Consider the following 17,316-nt stretch of genomic DNA (forward strand, 5'->3'; position numbering starts at 1 on the left):
GAATAGCTGCTATGGATTAAAAAATATTTAGCTTGTTATTTTTATATTTTAGAAATTCATTTAGTTATAAGCATTTTACCTTCCATTCCCAAACACCATGATATTGCATTAGAAAATAATATAGTTAACCAGTCAAAGTTCTGCTTCACAGTATGTAAATCTACCACCAAACATAGTTATGTATGACAGAAAATTCTTTTGACAGCTTGCTGGCCTCCAACTCATTCTTCAGCCTCTTAACATATGATACATCTTTGAGGCAACTACTTCAAAAGCTACTACCTCAGATTCATATTTCTGTCCATTAACCTGGCACTTTAGAAGTAACCCTCAAACATCTGAATGCCAGGGAATAGTCTTCGTCCCAAAGATAAAGGCTGTAAAATGTATCACAGTTTAGAGACTTCATTTGCTTAGTTTCCCCCTTTTTTTAAAAACATTTTTTGCATTTTCATTTGTTATTAAGTTTGTTACAAGATTGTAAGATTACAATATATAGTTTCAGTTTTTCTCTTCTAAGTATTAACAAGCTCTCTTCATATTTATCACTTCGAAAAATGAATTTCATTTCTTTTCATTAAATGCCATAACAGTTCCAAGTAAGGGCTTCAACTTAATGGTAACTGGGGAAAAATGGGGCTAGAAAAAGCCAAAAAAAAAAAAAAATTAAAACAATCATGATGTTCATTTTTATTCTTAAATGTTTCTGTGCTGAAGGCAATATTTCAAGCACCTCTGAGGAGGGTGTTTATCTGTAAGGAGAGAAGTGAAGCTAGCAGGGCAGTTAGTGTCAGGTATCCTGACCAAACCTGAGTCCCTCAGTGTTGCAGGAAGGTCAGATTCTTGCAGCATTGTACTGGGGTGTCAAAATACATCAACAAACCATCACACAGCAGGAAGAGGAATGACCTTTCAGTTCTTTATGTTGGGGCTGCCCATAGAGCTTTGGATGTGAGGTATGCATGAATGGTTTTCCTAGCTGCTTGACAAATGCAACTCCCAAGGTTTCTTTCAAGTGTGATTGTGAAAAGCCTTAGGTTTTTACATTTTGGTATTACTTTCTAAGCCCATGAAATTCACAAGTGAAACTATGGCTAGGTAAACTATCTGTTCTTGAAATAACAATTCAATGAAACAGGGCTAAAAACCATTTATAGGTGCTTAAATGTGAGAAATGAAAGTTGGCAGACAGTGAATTTAGAAGCTATTTTATTTGTTGTAAGAAATTGTTGCTAATCATTTTCTACATTTACCATGCCATTAAATCACGACTGTCTTCTCTCTATAGAAAAATAAACAGTTTTCTCCTTTCCACTTCTGAGAAAACCTGTGTGGCTTACCATAAATGATGCCTAAATCTATCCTTGATCATCTATCCTGATTCCTTCCCTACAACTCAGCTCTCTTTGTGTATCTCTAAACATTGCAACCAAAGTTATTGCTAACCTAGGTTATTTTCCAATCCAGTTTTAATGGCATTATTATTTTACCTACCACAAATATTAAAATCTCAAAAAGTTATCTTTTCCCTCTACTCCCCTATGAAACAATATTTTATTTGCTGAGCTCTGTGAATTGCTTTTATAAACCTCCTTTCATTTTTACTATTATATCATTATTTGAGAATTAATGGATAAACCATTTTAAAAATCTTTTTATGTTAATGTTGTGTGAGATAGATACTTTGACATGAAAGAAAGGCAAGCCAGGGAATATGTGATGCCAAGGAGTTAATTGGTAATTTCAATGTAGATGGCTATAATAGCAATTGTTTTCCATTCCCCAATTTTTCGTTTCCACCATAATACCCACCCTAAAATTAGTTTCCAATCATGCCACTCTCCTATTTACAAATCTCCCCTGGCTTACTAGCTGTGCCCTTGACTTGTAGCTTAACCTCTCTGTGTCTCAATTTTCTCATATGGGATAGGGAAAAATACTAGTTAGTATGAATTCATTAGACTACTATATAGATTAAAGAGAATAATAAACCAGTGCCTTGAACATAATTGGTACCCAGTGTTAGCTATTTTTGTGATCTATGTACATGTTTTGTTTCTCTATTAAGATTCTTGAAGGCAAGGTTACATTTCGTTCATTGTTGTATGGTCTGAAATGCCTAATTTGCTATCTCAACACATAATTTATATATTTATTTAATTCAATCATACATCTATGCTACTAGTGATGAACTGTTTTTGCTAGAATGTGTTGCACTAGGGATATGTATCAACAGTATTAAGATATTCATTTCACATGAAGAAAATGATAGGCTTTGGATGATGATGAAATACTACAGCCTAGTGTTGCACTTAGTAATATTTTATATACTCAGTCCAAGTATACAACCAATGATTTTATTTATTTATTTATTTATTTTTTAAATTTTATTTTATTTATTCCCTTTTGTTGCCCTTGTTGTTTTATTGTTGTAGTTATTATTGATGTCGTTGTTGTTGGATAGGACAGAGAGAAATGGAGAGAGGAGGGGAAGACAGAGAGGGGGAGAGAAAGACAGACACCTGCAGACCTGCTTCACTGCCTGTGAAGGGACCTGCCTGCAGGTCGGGAGCCGGGGGCTCGAACCGGCATCCTGACGCCGGTCCTTGAGCTTAGCGCCACCTGCGCTTAACCCGCTGCGCTATAGCCAGACTCCCCAATGATTTTATTTTTACTGTCTTCACAATTAATATAGAATTTTCTTAAAGTAGCAAAGTAGAAGCTGACAAGGACAATCAAGATGATCTCACATATATTTATGTTGATGAATTTTATGGACAAAATTATCACTTTTACATAAGAGAAATTCTGTATTAATTTTGAATTTATGATCATAAGGAATGAATTACCTAGGGGTCAGGTGGTGGCACACCTGGTTAAGTGCATACACTACAGTGTGTGAAGACCCAGGTTCAAACCCCTGGTCCCAACCTGTAGGAAGAAAGTTTCATAGGTGGTGAAGTAGAGCTGCAGGTGTCTCTCTGTCTCTCCTTCTGTATCCCCCTTCCCCTCTCAATTTCTCTGTCCCTATCCAATAATGAATAAGCAAATATTTAAAAAGGAATGAATTCTCAAGGATACTATAGATACTATAGATAAAATTAATTAATTAATTAACAAATAGAAACACTGAAAAGACCATAGGATAAGGGGTATAATTCCCATCACCAGAGCTCCGTATCCCATCCCCTCTCCTGTTAGCTTTCCTATTCTTTAACCCTCGAGTAGGTTACTTTTAAAAAATAAATCAGCACTGTTTCACTACCTGTGAAGCTCTCCCTCTGCAAGTGAGGACTGGAGACTTTAACCCAGGCTCTTGTGCATAGTAATATGTACACTTAACCAGGTGCACCAAAGCCTGGCCCCTGGTTTAGTTTACATTTTGTTTTAAAAACTTGCTTGTAAAAGAGATCAGATCCCACTGCTGAACTTTGGCAAATGGAAGTGCTGGGGCTGAAGCCTTGGCCCTTGGTATTTCAGAAAAGATAGTCTAACTTGTATTATTTCCAAGTTCAGAATTTAGCTTTTAGAAGGACATGATCTTCAGTTAATTAGAAATTAGAAGCGATTGATGATGACCATAACTTTTATATAACCATGTAGATTTGTGCTTTATAAGGACAGGGTATGAGACACGTAAATTGCATGTGCCACTGATTTTCCTTATACTACACGAGGAAGATGAGAAATCGCAATGTGGTAAATTAGGATATTACAAACTCATTTCAGTCACCCATTCCAAGAGATTCTTGAATGACAGTAAAAAGGAAAAGGTCAGAAATGGGAAAATATGCCTCTTAAACAGAGGTGATAAAAGTTACTCATGCTGTCAACTGGTAATACTATTTCATCAAAAGATGGCCAGCTCTATTTTAAATTGAAGAGCACTAAAACCTGGAAGCAACCTAGGTGCCCAATAACAGATGAATGGCTGAGAAAGCTATGGTATATGTACACAATGGAATACTAGGCAGCTATTAAGAACAATGAACCCACTTTCTCTGACCCATCCTGGCTGGAGCTAGAAAGAATTATGTTAAGTGAGCTAAGTCAGAAAGACAACAAAGATAAGTATGGGATGATCCCACTCATAAACAGAAGTTGAGAGAGAAGAACAGAAAGGGAAACTCAAAGCAGGATTTGACTGAATTTGGAGTACTGTACCAAAGTTAAAGTCTTTGGGTAGATGGTGAGGGTGGATGTTCGGCATCACTGGGGGTGGGGGGGGGGTGATGAGATGGGACATAGTCTTTTGGTGGTGGGAATGGTGTTATGTTTATGTCTAGCACCTTGTAGTCATATAAATCACTAATTAATATGAGAGGGGAAAATTGATTGAATGTCTCAAACTTTTTATTGCATATACCATAGGCTGAGTCTTTGAAATGTTGACTCTCCTAAAAGCTTTAATCAACAATTTGTATGGCATTTTATGTTAACTCTTCTATTAGTCACCAGGTTCCAGATGCTAACATGATGCCAACCGGACTTCCCTGGGCAGATGACCCCACCAATATATCCTGTAACCTCGCTCCCCCAGATTCCCGCCTCACTAGGGAAAGAGAGGGACAGGCTAGGAGTATGGATCTGTGGGACCTTGCATAAGCCGAGGTCGAGTGTGGTATGGGCCATGGGGGGGGGAACCCCTGGATGCCTGGGAGGCACAGGCCTTCTGTCAGTCTCTCCAGGGGCTTTTTGCTTCTATGGGTTGAGCAAGAAGAAACCTAACAGGTCCCAGTCCCCCTGTGAGCCTCCCTCGTGCAGGAACCTACATCCTCTCTGTGCTAGCTGGCGGTTTCACTTCCTCATTACCCAAACTAGCTCGAGCATTTACCCAATGGTTACTGGAAAGACCCTCACCATTTCACTACCCCCTGCTGTCTTGACCATATAAGGTATCCCTTAACAAACCTCTCCTCGCCCCTACCACCCTTTAAAAACTATGCTCTGCTGCACAATAAATGTACTATTCCCTGCAATGGTACCCTGAGTGATCTCTGATTCCGTCTCTTGCCACGGTCTCTAGAGAGAGATCTTAGTGTGCTCACCCCTGCTGCCCTTGGTCTGGACCTCTTCGGCCCCACCTCTGGTGCGCAACAGAGTGGGTTAGCTGACCAGGTCTGACTGAGGAGAGGGTCCACGAAGGACCCCGACATGGATCGACCTATCAAGGCCCATATTCAGTGGGGAAGCAATTACAGGAGACAGATCTTCCACCTTCTGCACCCTATAATGTCCCTTGGTCCATACTCCCAGAGGGATAAAGAATAAGAAAGCTACCAAGGGAGGGGATGGGATATGGAGTTCTGGTGGTGGGAATTATGTGGAGTTGTACCCCTCTTATCCTATGTTTTTTTGCCAGTGTTTCCTTTTTATAAATAAAATTTTTAAAGTATATAAAAAAATAAAAATAAATTGAAGATCCACTTTCAAACTCCAAGCTCCACTACACATAGTTAATTCTTTAGAGAACTGTCCACATCAACATATTTTATATAGTGTCTATGGTTTTTTTAAAAAATGTAAGGTGAAGGCATCACTGTGCCATTTTAACATCAATTTCAGCCTGCTCTTTAGTCCATTTCAGAAGTGGACTCTGATACTTAGGCTGAATCTAACTGTGTTTTTGTTTCACTTCCTACTGAAAGAATGGCTTTTATTTTTCTCCTCATTCTCTCTAGATTATCATACTGTTTCTTAGACCACACAATTATCTGCTAGTTTTATTTGGGATAACATTTCTGAATCATATGTGACTTACATTAACTCTACTTTACTGGGTCCAGAAGAAAGTCATTGTTTTAACTGCCAAAAGATGTTTTTTAAAGTTTTTTAACTTGCTTTTTTCCCCCCTTTTGTTGTCCTTGTGGTTTTATTGTTGTTGTTATTGATGTTGTCGTTGTTGGATAGGACAGAGAGAAATGGAGAGAGGAGGGGAAGACAGAGAGGGGGAGAGAAAGATAAGACACCTGCAGATCTGCTTCACCATATGTGAAGTGACCCCCCTGCAGGTGGGGAGCCAGAGGCTCGAACCAGGATCCTTAACGCTGGTCCTTGCACTTTGCGCCACTTGTGCTTAGCCTGCTGTGCTACTGTCTTACCCCCTTACCAAAAGATTTTTAACCCCAAAGACTTGGAAAACTGGCTAATGTGTCCTTCCTCCAGTGAAAACCTTGCTGATAGTTGGAAATAGTAATCAGTACCTTTCTATTAATCTAATTCACTGATACTTTCTTGTACATCAAAATTTTCCTCATTTACTAGACTGACTTAACTCACTCCAGCCTCTCAATAATCATTTCTTCTTTGCCAATACCACTTAGAGAACCTAAGAAAGTATCTCTCTATTTTTAAAAATTCAGTTTAGAATTTAAAGTCAACATTGAAAGCAATTCACAATGGTAGGAAATCTGAATGCCCTGGTAGAGAAATTTCTTGCTAGTTACATTAGAAATGCAGAAAGAAGTGGTCTTCAAACATAAGCAAAAAATATTATAAAACCAGATATACGACAATGTATCCTTTTCAATTATTTCAAGGTTATGCCAGCTAGTAATAGTGTCAAACATTTCTCTGGAACAACAAGCTATCAACATCTCACAGCTATCTTTACTATAAGAGATGGAAAAGCAAATTATGATATTTTACCTTCAAAGAAGCCCTCTCCAGTGCATTTGCTAATTATTAGTCAATCTATCTCTTGTTGTTGCTGATGACTACTCGTTAGTACAAGGGAGCCTTGCCTTCTGAGGCTGCATAATTGAAGGTTTGCAAGAGCTTCTATTGCTGAAGCACTACTACAACTTAAGACAGATGTGATCAGCCTTGCTTTTAACAAGACTGAAATAACTGGAAATCTGTGATTTGGCTAATTGCAGGCTTTCTGGAAGTATCTTAATACAGGAGAAAAAAAAAAAAACCCCACTTTGGGCAGCTTCTGGGAAATACCTTCCTTAACACAGAATCACTGGTAGCTCTGATGACAAATACCTATTCTCTTGAGTGAGCATGGACTTGGGAAATGATCACTAAACCACTGAGTAAATAAGCAATCTTAAAAACTACAACAAAAGAAACAGTGGGTAAGAAGTGAAGTAACATCAACTCTAGGCATTAGTTTATTGGGGCAGTACAGTTTTATGTCAGATTCAAAAATCTGACAGATGCAACTGAACTCTGACTCTTTTTCAGTGATACATAAATATGATCAAGATTGTTTATATTCTGATGTTCACTGCCTCTCATATCCCGCTACCAATAGAAAAAATAACTGAGAAATATATGCATTTGCTTCCTTTGATGCTGTTCTTTAGAACAAGTCAAGAGGAATCCCTAAGAGGATTCAGCTTTGGCTCACTTTGGTTGTACCTGCAATTGTTGGGTAAGAAGTCAGTAGGCTCAAAGAAACAAACAATTCCATTCTAGGCAACATTTCAAGTAAAAACAGTCCTCCAAACATCTTGATTAAATAGCACTGAGATCACTCCCTGGACCTAATTCGTTCTCCTTTCAGGTGCTGATATAAGGGCAGACCACCAGAGTAGGCAATCCTAGGCGGGGAGGAGATTGTGAAAGTGTACAGGAAACTTATATGTAGGTAGGATGTATTTGATCCTTTTTAAATTTTTTATTTATAAAATTAAAAAATAGGAAATATTGACAAAACCATAGGATAAGAGGGGTAAAATTCCACATTTCCTACCACCAGAGTTCCATATCCCATCCCCTCCACTGGAAGCTTTCCTATTCTTTATCTCTCTGGAAGTATGGACCTTGGATTATTATGGGGTACAGAAGGTGGAAGGTCTGGCTTCTGTAATTGTTTCTCCACTGGACATGGGTATTGGCAGGTAGATCCATACTCTCACCCTATTTCTATCTTTCCCTAGTAGGGCAGAGCCTCTGGGGCATGGCTCATTTTTCAACTGGCTTCTCTCAATCCATACCAACTGATACTGCATCTGCTGACCTCTGATCCCTTGTCAGGTGTAGAATAGAGATAGGCATGGGAAGGGAGTTGGGCAGTGGTGCACCGAGTTAAGCACATATAGTACCATGACTAAGGACCCATGCAAGGATCCCAGTTCGAGTTCCTGGCTCTCAACCTGCAGGGGGGTCGTTTCACAACTGGTGAAGCAGGTCTGCAGATGTCTATCTTTATCTCCCTCTCTCTCTCTTCTTCTCCCCTCTCATTTTCTCTCTGTCCTTTCCAATATAATGGAATATATACATATACATATACATATACATATACATATACATATACATATACATATACATATACATATACATATACATATACATATACATATACATATATATATATATACACATCTGCCAGGAACAGTGGATTCTTAGTGCAGACACTAAGCCCTAGCAATAACCCTGGAGGCAGAGAGAGAGAGAGAGAGAGAGAGAGGCAGGCAGGCAGGCATGGGAAGAGAAGGGAGACAGGCTAAACAGTTGGGCCACCTTCCTTTCACTGTCACATACAGCCTGCATCAATTATTCATGCCTATTCAATTTGAACTTACATTTCTACTTGGCGCTAACATATATTTGATACACTATCTCTTAACTTAAGATACAGCCATAAATATTTATGTCTAAGGAATACAAACATCCATTTGTACTTTGAGTAAAATTATGAAGAGTTGGATCTCATACTTTCAAAGATAGGTTATGTCCTTGTTCCATCAATAGCAGTAAATGTACATTCTTTTTATAAGTAATATTTTGTATCCAAGTAACCCTATAGATTTCATTTTGAATTCTAGCATGTGATACATTTTTGGCTTCTCTATAAATATCTGGCAGCAGCAGTGTCCTTTGTGGAGACTACTTACTCCTCCTAGGGAGTTCTGAAATATTCTTTTTTTTTCATTTTTTATTATACTTATTTATTTTCCCTTTTGTTGCCCTTGTTGTTTTTTATTGTTGTTGTTGTTATTGTTGTTGTTATTGATGTCGTCATTGTTGGATAGGACAGAGAGAAATAGAGAGAGGAGGGGAAGACCAAGAGAGAGGGAGAAAAAGACAGACACCTGCAGACCAGCTGGAAGCGACTCCCCTGCAGGTGGGGAGCCGGGGCTCGAACCGGGATCCTTACACTGGCCCTTGTGCTTCACACCACCTGTGCTTAACCTGCTGAGCTACTGTCCGACTCCCAATTCTAGAATATTCTTAAGCAACACAGGATAAGGCTTTCCATTACCGCATGACTTCCCCTATATGTAAATTATATAATTCCACTTAGTTGGTAGATACTGAAAAAGATGCGTTTAGGTAAAATAAATTGATAGCAGCCTAAGTGAAACTGTACTGCAATAGTAAAAGTGGCAGGAAACAAAATAATCTACATTCTAGTCCAATAGAAAGAGTATTAAACTATCCATCACGCACTCTCTCTCTCCAGCCATGTCAGTAATGTGTAGGTCTATCATTCAGGTGACTAGATTACTTTATAGATTTAAAACAATGAGTGTTGGGCCTGGGGAGTGGCTCAGCAGTAGAACTTAAGTTTTGCATGCTGTGTGGCCCTTCCTTCTATCCTCAGGATGATGATTTCCCTTTTTCAAAAAGACAGTGAGTGTAATGCACAGAGAGGGTAACCAATAGTTGAATTGTTGTAGAATGAAGGTATACTTTGGGAATTTTTAAGCCAGTGACATTCAATTTGTGATTATGACTCATGAACGATTTGACCAATACCAAGGGGGAAAGGTGCAGGCAGCCTCAATGAATAATGATTCCATTTATCAGTTTGTGAAATCCTTTAGCATCCTAAAATTATACAATTTGATTTTCTTGTCATTGCTTTTCCTATACTATCAAAACTGATGCTTTCTTTACTATTTCCAACTCATCATAAAATTGCTCAGAATCTAAAATTCAATTTGTTACATTACTGCTAATTTGAATAATAGCTGAATAAAAGGCAGGAAATGCTGAAGCAGCATTGATTTCTAAAACATTTTGCACTTTCCTCCTCCATCCCTGTAAAGTTAAGCTCGGATGCTATGCACAATTACACAAGAAAATCAAGAAAGCCATTACATCCAGCATTTTGTCATGATCATTGTTACCATGGCAAAAAGAGGGCTTAGTCTAGCACAGCTGCTACAGGCGAGGTCCACTAGCCTTTTATAAAGCTGAGTAATAGTGTAATGCCAAATTCTGTAGCCTATCACTGCCCTCCGCACCCATAAAACTATTGTCCACAGATGCTACTGTCTCATTTCTTAATGAGATCTGGGCCATGTCATCTTACCATAGACTTATCTTGGTCAGTGAGTGAGGAACACAGTTCATTTAGGAAGGCTTTCCTTTAACCCCACTCCTGCTCTAAAGGGAAAAGCATGAATGCCATGAAAACATCAATGGTGGACCTCACCCAGGTTTCAGCAGCTGTACTGTTAAAGACAATAGAACAGGAAATAGAAGTTTAGGAATGAGAGACACAAATGCAGACCCATGATGACTGGCTGGTTATTTTCTTTCTTTGATTATCAGTATATTTAACTGGGGGAAAAATGAGGATGAAAGTAACTTTATTGTGAGGGTTAACTGAGTTTATTTATATGCCCTGGAACATGGGGGTATCCAGAAATACAGCATCTTTTAACACCATCCTTTTCTTAATCATTGAAGTGGCCTATCTTCTAGAATACCAATTGAGAGTTGTATGGGAATTATTTTATATGATTGGATGGCAAATTATTTTGATCTTCCATATTATTTGAGTATTTTCTTCCTCAGAGAGCTAAGGATAAAATATTTTTAAGGTCTAACATTAAGCTAAATTTCACATCAAAAGGGTAACAGGTTAGTGTCAATATCATACTACGAAACATACCTTAAGCTTCATTGTTTTAAGTGACTTTAGTATTAATTGTAAAATGCAAGTGGAATACCTATTAAGTTTGCTCTTATGCTGAGATGCTCAGTTTTAAAAAATGAAGCAACATAATGAAAGCAGAGAAGTTTAAATTATCTGAAGCAAATACATTAATCAAGACTTTGTATTTGCTAGAAACAAAGGCTACTAGTATTTTACCAGCTAAACAAAATATTTTTTCTAATGAGATTTCAGCTGAGTCTCGTTTATCTTAAGAGGAAAATAATGGGACCTTACCTATTCCAGTAGCTCCAGAACTGGTCATGCAGGTAGGCGTGGTGGCTACATTCATCACCAAATGAGGCTTTGCTTTCAATCCAGTGAATTATGTGTCCTTCTACAGCTAAGGGACAAAGCATTACTAATACAAAGCAAAGGGAAGATTGAAGAGTCTGAACTCTGTACAGGTCTCTCTAAGCACTCTTTATATTAAAAGAGCATAGACTTAGTCCTTACCATCATTTATAGATATAATTATAAATCAGCACATTGTGTGTGTTCATTACACGCAATATTTATGCTGCAATCACATCTCTTATCATCATCTTCAAAATACGCCATTGTATTCTCAGTGTGCCTTTATAAGTTGGCAAGTACTAGGAAAGTAAACCAAGATGAACTAGGCTTTTCAACAGAAGTGTGTGTCAAAGATTCAATATGTAAAGAAATGACCTGGAAATAGCAAGGAAAATGTCTTCAGAAGGCAAGTTTCTGTTTTAAAGGAATATAAGACTTTTGAAGACATCAATTTCTTCATTCTATTATTTGCTTTTATTTTACGATAATCTGTTCAAGTATCATGCCCATTTAAATACTATAAAGGTAATTCACGGGCAATGTTTGCTGTTATTAGCCATTTTTTTAAACAAAATGGAAAAACATTCCTCTTATCTATAAGAAAATGCATAACAGAATTTAAAGACTTACCAACTGGTACTTGCAAAATAAAATCTGGAGTTTTGTCATAACCCTTTGCCCGGAGCTGATCTTCATCTATAGAAAGAACAAATACTGTTACTTACAATAGTATTCCACTTTTAAGACAGTAATATAATTGCTTTGCTTTTAAAAAAATGTATAAAAAATCACTAATGCAGTCATACATATCTTTCTTATATATTCAAAGCCGTGATAGAATAAATGAACTTTCTTAACAAACCTGAAACACAGAAATAAAAATGCTTATGTATCTTTGCATTTTTATGTCTTTATTACAAACATCATTAATTCAAGCTGTCACAGGCTACCATTTTTAAAATGAAAACTACTCAAAATAGTGGAATACACTTACTGATTAAAAGAAAAGCTTTAGCCACCATGAATATTACCAATGTTATCAGCCAATATTGACAATTTACAGTATGGTACAAACACAATGGTCTGTACAAGTAGAAAACAAATGCTTTCATTAAAATAATTAAGCAAGTTTTGTTTCAATTAGTGAGAGTATCTTTACACACAGCAATCCAAGAAAGGGAAAAGAACAATGAGATCACCACTGAGAATTAATTACCTTGCTTAATTCCTTTGGTGTGCATTGTTTCTGGCTTTTACTAGAGATTTACAACTAACAATATGTAATTCTAAAAAGCAAACAGGCTTTGAAACTTTTTTTTCTAAGTCTATTCAATTTCTTGATCCTCTGTAAATATCAATGATCCATTTAGACAAAAGGAGGCAGGGAAATGGGGAGCTTGACAATGTTGGAAAACCCTAGCAAGGTGCTTGATTTAAAAAACAAAAAAAGAATTCAATATTTTCTAAATGTTGTCCTTGAGTTCTAAAGGTATTACAATGTGCTTTCTGAAATGAAGAGTTCTCCATTAGTTTTTGGAGTGACCTGGTCATTCAATTCCAGACATGGCATTCTGTCTTCACCCAACCTCAACTAATGGCCCAACCAAGTAACAAGGAAGGCTGTGTGGTCTTTTAACACCTACTGGGCTGTTGACATTGTCATGCATCCCATTCGCCTTCCTGCATCACCTTTGATTAAAATTAATGGCCCATTCCCAGTGTTGGGTAGCTTATTTCCAATCCATTTGTCAGCCAAAGACAGTGGTTTCAGGGCCAATGTTCAGAAACTCTGTTTCAGAACACTTTTGTGTACATTTCAAAAGGTCAGCATTTCAATACTGATAGCCTCTTAATGGCAGAACACATATTTAAACTACATATTTTGGTTAAATTTTGGCAAAAGAGTCCCTTAACTATCTATATTCTGAAGGGCTGCTATGCTACCAGAATGCAGAACAGTTTCTTCTCAAAACATTAAAAAAAAAAAAAATCATGTTAACTGCAAAGATAAGTAATACAAGAAACTTTTCCTCCTTGGCTGCCTGAAGTTCCTTCAGGATCATGAATAGACACAAGGTAACTATTCATGCCAGAAAGTTCATGAGCAACTAACAACTTCAGCTGAAGTCCTTCACCCTGGAAAGGCAACTGAACCTAAGACAGAAATTCAGGAAAAACTACCCCAGATATCATCTTTGTTTTTGGTTTCAGAATTCATGTTGGTGGTGGCAAGACAACTGGATTTGGAATGATTTACTGGAATTGGAGTATGCAAAGAAAAATGAACCCAAACAGACTTGAAAGGCATGGTCTGGATGAGAAGAAAAAGACCTCAAGAAAACAGTGAAAGGAAAGCAAGAAGAGAATGAAGAAAGTCAGCGGGACTGAAAAGGGCAATGCTGGTACTGACAAAAAGAAGGAATAAAGATTCTGTAGTGACTATCTGTAGTGACTGTCAAGATTTTCATCAAGGTTTATAAATTTAAATATACTGAAACAAAAAAGGAAATGTGAGAGAATCCAAAACGGCCTGAGTAGCTCACCTAGTAGAGTGTACATCTTGCCAAGTGCACAGTCCAGGTTTGATCTTAGGAACCATATAGGAATACTAAGTGATTAGGAGAAGATCTGGTGGTGTGCTGTATTTCCCTCTCTTTCTATCTGAAATAATGTGAAGAAGCTGACCTGGGAGCAATGTAATTGCAAATGCTAAAGGCCCTCCTGCCAGAGAGAGAGAGAGAGAGAGAGGGAGAGAGAAGTGCACACATACACTGGAACACTGGGCTATGTCCAAATAACACTGCTAAAAAATTCCAACCTCTAGGGAAAGATAAAAACAAGCTTGGGGTATGGATCAACCTGCCTGCTAACGTCCATGTTCAGTGGAGAAGCAATTACAGAAGCCATACCTTCCACCTTTTGCACCCATAAATAATTTTGGTCCAGGTAGTCAGGAAGTGGCACAGCAGGTTAAGTGCAGATGGTGCAAAGTACAAGGACCAGCATAAGAATCCTGGTTCCAGTCACCGGCTCCCCACCTGCAGGGGAATCCCTTCACAAGTGGTGAAGCAGGTCTGCAGGTGTCTGTCTTTCTCTCCCCCTCTCTGTCTTCCCCTCCTCTCTCCATTTCTGTCTGTCCTATCTAATAACAATGACATCAATAACCACAACAATGTTAAACATCAAGGGCAACAAAAGGGAAAATAAATAAATATAAATAAATATTAAAAAAAAATTTTAAAAAAAGAATAGGGAGCCTTTCCATGGTGGGTAGGTGGGGTTCTTGAGTGGGGGAGGATACAGAACTCTGGTGGTGGGAATTACATGGAATTGTACCTCTCTTATCCTACAATCTTGTTAATCGTTATTAAATCACTAATAAAAAATAAAAAAATCCAACCTAAAGAAATAGACTGTCTTCAAGTATCAACAAAATGTTTAATGGAAAGGACACTTATTAAAATCAGCTCAAGTACCTTCAGCTGAAATTTCAGACAGTTGACGAACACTTTCAAAAGTGAGGTTAACATTAATAGAGATTAATATTTTATTAAAATGATCTTAGCTTGATTAACCTTTGCAGACATTAGAATGTTTCAGAAGGACAAATGATGTTTCAGATTATAGCTCAAAAAAACAAAGGGGGGGTCTAAGAATAATGAATTCACCATCTTCACCTCATCTTGGATGGAGCTTGAAGGAATCATATAACTGAGATAAGCCAGAAAGAGAAGGATGAATATGGAATGATCTCACTTATGGACAGAAGCTGAGAAATAAGAACAGAAAGGGGAAACACAGTGTAGTACTTGGACTGGGTTTGGTGTATTGCAACCAAGTAAACGACTCTGGTGGGAAGAGGGAGGGGTGTCAAGTTCACCATATAGTGGTCAGGGTGGGGAACAGTCCTTGGGTGGTGAGAGTGGTGTGAAACTGTACTCTTACTCATTTATAGACATATAAATCACTATTGAGTCAATAATCCAGGAAAAAATACATTGAATATTTCAAGTTCTATAACTACCTACATTTTAATCTGAGTATATATTTCTCTAGTCTAAGAGTTAATGTATCAAATTTGTAAACTGATTAAATTCATACCTTGGGCTTAAATTATTTAAGCATTTTAAATTCTAAGGTTTATTTATTTATTTTGTTATTGTTGTTGTTTTTTAATACTAAGTTACCTACAACTCTAGACCTGATGGACCAGGATCATTTGGTCCTGTCACTATCTAAGATACCATTGTTAATAGATAACATTAAATGACAAAGCATGGTGAAGTTAAAACAATCATGGGATTTTCAAAGAAAAACAAGCTCCCAACTGACTCGGTTATATTAATAATTCTCTATTGCTTTTTAAAACCCCAAGGCTACAAGGAACCTTCCCCATCTCTTTAAAATCCATTATTTCTCCCAGTCCTGGAACCCCTGGGATATTGCTTGTATTTCTTGATTTCTGTCCTCTTGATCCCTTACCCTGTTATACTGCTTCTGTTGACCTCAACTAAAGCAATGCAACCAGTATCACCATGCCACATTAAGCCGTCACTGCCTTTTTGCTTCAGATTGTATCCAGAGATGTCAAGCCAAAGATGTCAACCCCAATAATCTGGTGAGACTTTTCCTAACACATGGGACTACCTAGTTCCACTTCAGATAGTTCTTTCTCTCTCTCTCTCTCTTAATTTTTATCTTTATTATCTCTATTTATTTATTTATTGGATAGAGACAGCCAGAAATTGAGAGAGAAGGGGTGATAGAGAGGGAGATAGACAGACACCTGCTTCACCACTTACAAAGCTTTCCCCCTCCAGGTAGGGCTGGGGGTTTGAAACTGGTCCTTGCTGCATATTATAACATGTACACCCAACCAGGTGTGCCACCACCGGGCCCCAAGATGGTGCTTTCTCTAGCAAAGTTACAGGTCCTAGATATAGGATAGGGCTTAGGAACCCTCCAGCTTCATTACTCTGGTGAGAACTTTCCAAGCTCACAGGACTCAATTCCATTTTGGGTGGTGCATGTATACAAGTATCTATAAGTTAGGGGCAACTATATACTTCAAAATAAAAGTGCTTAATTGTCAGTCCTCTGTGGTTAGATTTAGAACAATTTAGCTCAGCAATCTAGTAGAAAGACCTAAAGAAGACACCATAAATTTTCTAATCAAATATTTATTACTCAGACTTGACACCCTCCTCTCCTACCCTCTACTTCACTTCCCTGAATCACTTTATCTACTTAACTAATTACACAGAAGAAAGTAAGATACATCTTTTAATCTCTTTTGACAGCATCAGCATCATTATCACCCTATGATAATTTTTAGAAGAAACACAGTATACAGTTGGCCAAGAAATATACTGGCAAAAGAAAAATTAATTAAAAGACAATTATTGTGCCTGTGACACTCTTTATCAGAAGCACCGAACAAGTAAATGCAGTAAAACTCAAGGTTTTCAGACCCCACTAAAATCCTAGGTGTATTTCCTCCCTAACTTGAGGCCAAACCCCATAAACCTGATAACTATCTTGGATACAACAAATGATGGTTAACACTTTAATAGCTGGGAGAAAGCCTAGCTTGTCAGGTAAAGAAAGGACTATAAAAGCTGAATAAGGGAAAGAGACTGGCTCACTTAACAATGGCCTTCTTGTTCACTACCAGGTCATCCCATCACCTGGGGCCTTAATCAGGGAATCCTCGGAGAACCCTACAGATTCAGTGGGCCCAAGACTTCTAATAGCCAATGCAACCAGTACCACCTTGGCATGCTTCACTTTGGACTGTGTCCAGAGATGTAAGCTGTGGAATGTCAACCATTTAGCTTCACTGCTGTGGTAAGACCTACCTTAGCTCATAGGACTCCTTAATTCCATTTCAGGTAGTACACTTCCTAGCAAAGCCCCAACACCTAGATATGCACCAGGGGCTAAGAGACAGAGTATATGTGCACATGGATCCATAAGTGAGGGGAAAATATATACCTTAAAGCAAAAGAGCATAAGAGTTTGTGGTGAGTCAATAAATGCAGCAAGCAAGTAGAAAGACTTATAAAGGATACCATAAAGTACCTAAACAAATAGATTCTACTTAGATCTAGATACCCTTCTCA

At 37.8% G+C, this 17,316-nt stretch overlaps 1 protein-coding gene across 6 annotated transcripts in view; it reads right to left on the reverse strand.

Annotated features, from left to right (window-relative positions):
• The window catches only part of CDIN1 (CDAN1 interacting nuclease 1), a 301,784-nt gene that overhangs the window by 127,004 nt on the left and 157,464 nt on the right, over window positions 1–17,316 (reverse strand). For all 6 annotated transcript variants that reach the window (XM_060175165.1, XM_016190289.2, XM_007527854.3 and 3 more), the window contains 2 exons: window positions 11,825–11,890; window positions 11,135–11,240 (listed from right to left, as the gene is read on the reverse strand). In XM_060175165.1, the coding sequence (XP_060031148.1) occupies window positions 11,135–11,240; window positions 11,825–11,890 (172 nt within the window). The remainder of the gene's footprint in view (window positions 1–11,134; window positions 11,241–11,824; window positions 11,891–17,316) is intronic.

Source organism: Erinaceus europaeus, chromosome 16 (genome assembly GCF_950295315.1).
Source record: "Erinaceus europaeus chromosome 16, mEriEur2.1, whole genome shotgun sequence".
Classification (NCBI taxonomy): Eukaryota; Metazoa; Chordata; class Mammalia; order Eulipotyphla; family Erinaceidae; genus Erinaceus; species Erinaceus europaeus.